Below are 6,327 nucleotides of genomic sequence, written 5' to 3'. Positions count from 1 at the left end.
ACAATAGTCATGACTCATTCGCACTTCCGTTTCGATAAATATCTTTCCATATTTATCTTTTTTCTGTCCAATCAAACATCTTATCTCTTGATCTGAGAATCAAATTCTCAAACTTATTTTACATCTTTTAGATACTCATAGTGCGTATGACCCAATAGGTTCCCAGTTTATCTTGGTCATTTATAATTAACTATTTAATTATGGATCAATCATGAGTGACACCTAGTGGTACATCATAATCTTCAATTAACCTGAAAATCATAGTTGATTGCAGAACAAGTTTTGAACCCTTCAGTAGATATAGTAAGTTGTGTCTCATTCTTTTCACTCGTCTTATACCCACTTGGTTCGGAGCATTGTTTATATATATGTCTCCACTAGGTTGACTATGTCACACCTAGCCCAAGTAATATTTTCTTGTCATATCGATTCAAATTACTCTAATCATGTATTTATGAGTCTCATACTCTTAACATGTCATTCTTTGCAAAGCATTTGAGTAACAACTCTAACAAGTGGTCATAGGGTATACATCTTCATGCAGTGAGCAGTGAATCCTTTGTGACCTATTTAAACACCTTCGGACACTTCGACTTATACCTAATTATCTCATGTTCACATCTCCAAAGAGATTCTTTGCTTAGATGACAAAGTATAAGTGTCCATGACCAAGATGAGTTGAATACCTTAAGTCGAAGGAAACTTGCACTTGAACTGTAGTAAGAACTTCACAGATATGATCCATATATGTAGAGAATCATATGAAGTCTTACAACAAGTTACTCCAATGAACTAGTTACCATAACTAGCATCCATGTTTTACTCTCGACATCCTAATGTCTCCAGCTAGTGAGTAACAGTTGTTTGGTCAAACCAAGGAGTATAACCAGTGCTAGTCTCACAAAATTGATGATGTCCAGATACATCAATTCATTGACTACGAAATATTTCAATACTTTCATAATTACCCATGTAGAGACGCTCACTAGTTGTAATCTAATCACAAGTCCTCTCATGCTATGAACCGTATTACGAATATTCAATAAATGAGTTTAAGACCATTCAAACATATAAACAATGTGCACTCAAATAGTGAACATTTATTTATCAAAATAAATAGTATAAACTATAAGGCGGATTGTCTTAGGACACCTCTCAAACATAATAGTTAGAACTTTCAGTGTCTAGTTCCCAACTACATCTTCCATCGCATAGCCCCGCTAGGACTTTTTATTTGTCTAACCTCCAGTTAGGACTTTTCTTACTTAATATATAACTAGGACTTTTCGTTGCCTAACCTTAGTTAAGACTTTCCGTTACCTAACCTCCAATTACGACTTTTCGTTGCCTAACCTCTAGTTAGGTTTTCGTAGTCAAGTATCTGGTCCTCCCTTGATTTACTTGACTTTTTCCTCACACATTGTCAAATATCAAACTCATGCTCGAGTCAATTCGAGCTTAGTTAACTTAGTCAACCTTGATCTAAGAATGATTACACTAATAATATCTAATCAACCTTGACCTACTCGACCAACTAATATGTTGATCAAAAATCAAAATCCAACTTAAGTCAATTTAAATTTAATTAATTTAGTCAACTTTGATAAGGATAATATATACCAACAATCTCTCTTTTTTATATTTTGACAAACTAAATCATGAGCTCAACGTCATACTTCTCATCTCAATGAAAATATTCTAACTTTAACCATTAAATCTGGCATGAGAAACATATTTGTTCAAGTATTTATCTCCTTATATATGACTTTGAGATCACAAAATGGACATTAAGACGATCTTCTTGGATAATGAGCCAAAGATATCAATATGGAACAATTTAAAAGATTTATTATTTTGGGTAAAAAAAAAAAAGCGTACATTGCTAAATTATTAGACAAACTTTAACAAACACCAAAATAACAACACAAAATATTTGACCCCTTTTTTCAAAAAAAAAAAAATACAAATGTGTCTATAAAAAATTAAAACATAAACACCTTAGATGTATGTTTTAACATGTTTGTATTTTGGCGATGGGCTAATTATTGACAATGATGGTAATATGATAAAAACAATCATGAAAATATTGATAAAATATTTTAATATGAAAGATATGAGTTGGACGGATGTAATACTAAGGAACTAAACTAAGCTTTTAAGAAACTTTGAGGGATTGGATCTTTCTCAAACTCACTTAATTGAGACTATATTTAAAATCTAAAATACTTTTTACGTTCTTGGATTTGAAACCCACATTCTCGAGTCTATATTTGGAGAAGAGTAGTGGAGCACCCATATCACAACTAGGATATACTAGAATCAGGGGGCGTTTGGTTTATGGTAATAGGAGTGAGGAATGGGAATGAGAATCATTGATTCCCATTGTTAATGTTTGGATTATAGGAATAGGAATACAAATAAGGGAATGAATCCTTGAGATTGGGTAATGACTCATTCCCATGTACCTCCCCTTCAATGAGCCATTACCCTATTTTCATCAATCAAAATATTCCCTTATTCCAAAAATACCCTTGACTTAAAACAAAAATTTTCTCTATTAATATCAAATATCAAAATATATTTATTTATTTTTTCTTTCATATCACTTATCTCTCCTAATTCTCTCTCATTATATTTTCTCTCTGATCATAGTTTCTCTCTCATCATTTTATCACACACTTTCTCTCTCCTATCACACTCTCTTTCCTCTTTTTTTTCTCATTACACTTTCTCTCTCCTCAATCTCTTCCATCGCACTCTCTTCCTTCTTTTGTTCCTCATCACACTTTCTCTCTCATCACACTTTCTCTCTCCTCAATCTCTCCTATCACACTCTCTTTTCTCTTTTTTCTCATCACATTTTCTCTCTCCTCAATCTCTCTTATCACACTTCCTCCTTTTTTCCTCAACACACTTTCTCTCTCATCATACTTTCTCTCTCCTCAATCTCTCTTATCACACTTACTCCTTTTTTCCTCAACACACTTTCTCTCTCATCATACTTTCTCTCTCCTCAATCTCTCCCATCATATTCACTGTTCTTTTTTCTCTCACCATACTTTCTCTCTCCTCAATCTCTCTCATCACACTCTCTCTCATTTTTTTTCACTATATTTTCTTTCTCTTCATCCTCTCCTATCATACTTTCTCTCACATCATATTTTCTCTCATCATGCTCTCTCCAATCACACTCTTTTTTTTCATTTTCTCTCATCACACTTTCTCTCTCTTTATTCTTTCTTATCACACTTTCTCTCTCATAATACTTTCTCTCTCATCATTCTCTTTCATTATATTTTTCTCTCACATTCATCTTTCTCTCACATCTAATTTTTTCTCTTATTTTCCTTTAAGGGTAAAAATGGAAACTTTGATTTATTCCGATAGAAGATATACAACTAACCAAACATTCCTTTTAAGAGTGATATCCATGCTCATACCCATTCCCATTCCACAATACAATGATTCCCATTCCGATTCCTATTCCTAAGAAAGAACCAAACGCCCCCTAATAAGTATTTTGAAATACGACATGATATGCACATGGTCTAACATAACATACGTGATCAACAAGTTGAGTAGGTATATGAGTAATTAATATAGCACTCATTGGAAATCACTAATAAGAATATTGAGGTACTCAAACCGATAATGAACTATGGACTTTACTATTTGATATATTCAATTGTATGGGAGGAATATTATAATATGCTAATTGGATATCAAATACAAGAGAGTCTAAGTAGTCGTATGTTTACCATTGATATATATATATATATACTACTTGCAATCTCGACACAATCATTAAAGACATTAAAACATCAAAGGAAAATTTTATATATCGACTTAATATTTTGCAAAGCAATCATCATGGAGCTAACATCAAGATATAATTTAAATAGAGATAATTCAATCGTGTTGATAAGTGAAAATTCTAAGGTAATTAATTCAAAAGGTGGTTTGAAGGAATACACCCATTAAAGTTGTTTAAAAAAAAATTGAAGCTTTATTTTATTTCTTTAAAATTGTTTAGAACCCATTCAAGAGTTTGGAGTTGTTAGACAACTTACAAAATAAGTAATTCAAATTCAAATTCAAATTCAAATTGTAGACTTGTTTATATAATTAATATAATTTTGTGGTTGGTTTTTTTATTCCAACTCTTAAGATTGGGGAATTCAGTTAATTCTAGAGGTCAAAGACAACCTCTTACAATTCTTCATTTTTTTTTACAGCAGCGTAATTTTGTGGTCGTTGTGGAGCGGAGTTCAGATTTTCTGGTACTTAATTTTTGGTCTTTTCTTGGTCCGTTACGTCACCAACTAAGATTAAATGTAATTCTTATTGGGTTCATCATTTTTACTTAGATAAAATTTGAGTCGAGTCAGACAGCCAAAAGCTGTCTCGGTGGATTATATGGCACCGATAAATGAACAGTCTGTCCACCTCCGGCGACTGTCTAACTTGGCCCAAACTGTCTAACTTGAGCTAAACTATAATGAAAAAAATCACCATGAAGTTTGATCAAATTTTAACCATAATTCAACATGTAAAAAACCGAAAGGAGTAAAAGAGACCAGGAATTACTGCCAAGAGGGCGAGTGACGAGGCCATTTTTCATTTGTGGAAAATTTCTATTCGAACAAAATTTTCCATATAAAAAGAGTTGCAAGGCGAAATTTGCAGTCCCGACTTTGGAGAAGACACGGAGTTTAGGGGGGAGATGTGTACTCTGGAGAAGCGCGGCCGCGTCTACCTCCTCACGCTCACCGGCGCCGACGAGCACCGCCTCAACCCCACGCTCCTCGACGCCGTCCGCTCTGCCCTTGCGCGCGTCCGCTCCGAAGCGGCCTCTTCGGACGGCGGCGCCGCCCTCGTCATCGCTGCCGAGGGCAAATTTTTCTCCAACGGCTTCGACCTCGACTGGGCCCGGGCCTCCCCCTCCCTCCACCCTGGCCTCATGACCGCCGCACTCCGCCGCACCCTCGCCGACCTCCTCTCCCTCCCGATGCCCACCGTCGCCGCCGTCACCGGCCACGTCTCCGCGGCCGGGTGTTTCCTGGCGCTGAGCCACGACTACGTGGTCATGAGGGCCGACCGGGGGTTCTTATACATGAGCGAGGTCGATATCGGGCTGCCGATCGTGGAGAGCTTTATGGCACTGATGAGGGCTAAGATCCCGGATCCGAGGACGCGGCGGGACGTGCTGCTGTGGGGCAAGAAAATGACGGCAGTAGAGGCGGAGGCGAGAGGGATCGTCGATCGGGCGGTGGTGGGGGCGAGGGAGGCGGTGGAGGCCGCTATAGCCATGGGCGAAGAGCTGGCGGCGAGGAATTGGGATGGCGAGGCCTACGCTTCCATCAGGAAAGGGCTTTTCAAGGACGTCTGCAGAGGATTAGGATTGAAGGAGGCGTCGGACGAGGAGGAGGAAGCGGCGGCGTCGGCGGCAGCGGCGAAGCTACCATCGTCGAAGCTGTGATCCATACTGGACGCCTCGGTCTTAACGAACGATTATTACTTGAACTTAATTATCAATTAAATCCAAATTGTGATCTTAATGAACGATTAGGGTTCATTATGAAGTTATTTTGATAATATTTTAAGCCTTTAAGACAATAAAATTTGGTTTGACAGACTTTGTTAAGCTTCCTCTTAATTGGGGAATTAGGGTTCATAAAGATATTTGATCCAGGTATTATTAATATTTAAGTGTTATAATATTTTAAGCCTTTAAAATGATTATTTTTTCATTTAAAAATTAATTTATTAGTTTATTAATGAACATGTTTATATTTGATTTATTTATTTTAATGCGTCTCTTAATGAATTTGAATAGTTCAAAATAATTTAATTAAATGTGATTTTTTATTATTAAATAATATTTAAATATCTTTTTTCCTCACAATTAATTAATGTATCTTATTTCTGACGGGTCAAAATGTGATAAACGAACAACTCATTCAGGCCGTGAGAAACGAATGCTCACTGAATGAGTTGTTCGTTTATCACATTTTGACCGGTCAAGATAAATAAGATACATTGATTGTGACGAAATAAGATATTTAAATATTATCCAATCAAGAGAAATCACATTTGATATTAGAGGTATAAATAAATCAAGATATTCATAAATTATTCATAATTCGATTGAATAAAAATTTATTTAAATTCATTTAATGAGATCCGTTAAAATAAATAAATTAAATTTAAGTTTCATAATACTCGACTCCTTAACTCGTGAATATATTTATTAGTAAACTTATGAATCAACTTTTAAATAAAAAAATAATAATTTTGATATTAAATTTATAGATTTTATACTTTACT

General features: G+C 35.4%; 1 protein-coding gene across 1 annotated transcript; it reads left to right on the top strand.

Moving 5' to 3' along the window:
• The first annotated feature begins 4,668 nt into the window (after positions 1-4,668).
• Positions 4,669-5,633, top strand: LOC121994494 (enoyl-CoA delta isomerase 1, peroxisomal-like). The gene has a single exon (XM_042548505.1). It carries the CDS (start codon positions 4,724-4,726, stop codon positions 5,477-5,479), a length of 756 nt encoding a protein of 251 aa, XP_042404439.1. The 5' UTR covers positions 4,669-4,723; the 3' UTR covers positions 5,480-5,633.
• Positions 5,634-6,327: the final 694 nt, after the last annotated feature.

The sequence above is a fragment of the Zingiber officinale genome, chromosome 6A (genome assembly GCF_018446385.1).
Source record: "Zingiber officinale cultivar Zhangliang chromosome 6A, Zo_v1.1, whole genome shotgun sequence".
In the NCBI taxonomy this organism is placed as follows: domain Eukaryota; kingdom Viridiplantae; phylum Streptophyta; class Magnoliopsida; order Zingiberales; family Zingiberaceae; genus Zingiber; species Zingiber officinale.
Note: the sequence above shows the minus strand (reverse complement) of the source record. Positions and strands in the feature narration are given on the sequence as shown.

Coding starts and splice junctions, on each gene's coding strand:
- LOC121994494 (XM_042548505.1), top strand. CDS start 4,724: ATGTGTACTCTGGAGAAGCGCGGCCGCGTCTACCTCCTCACGCTCACC.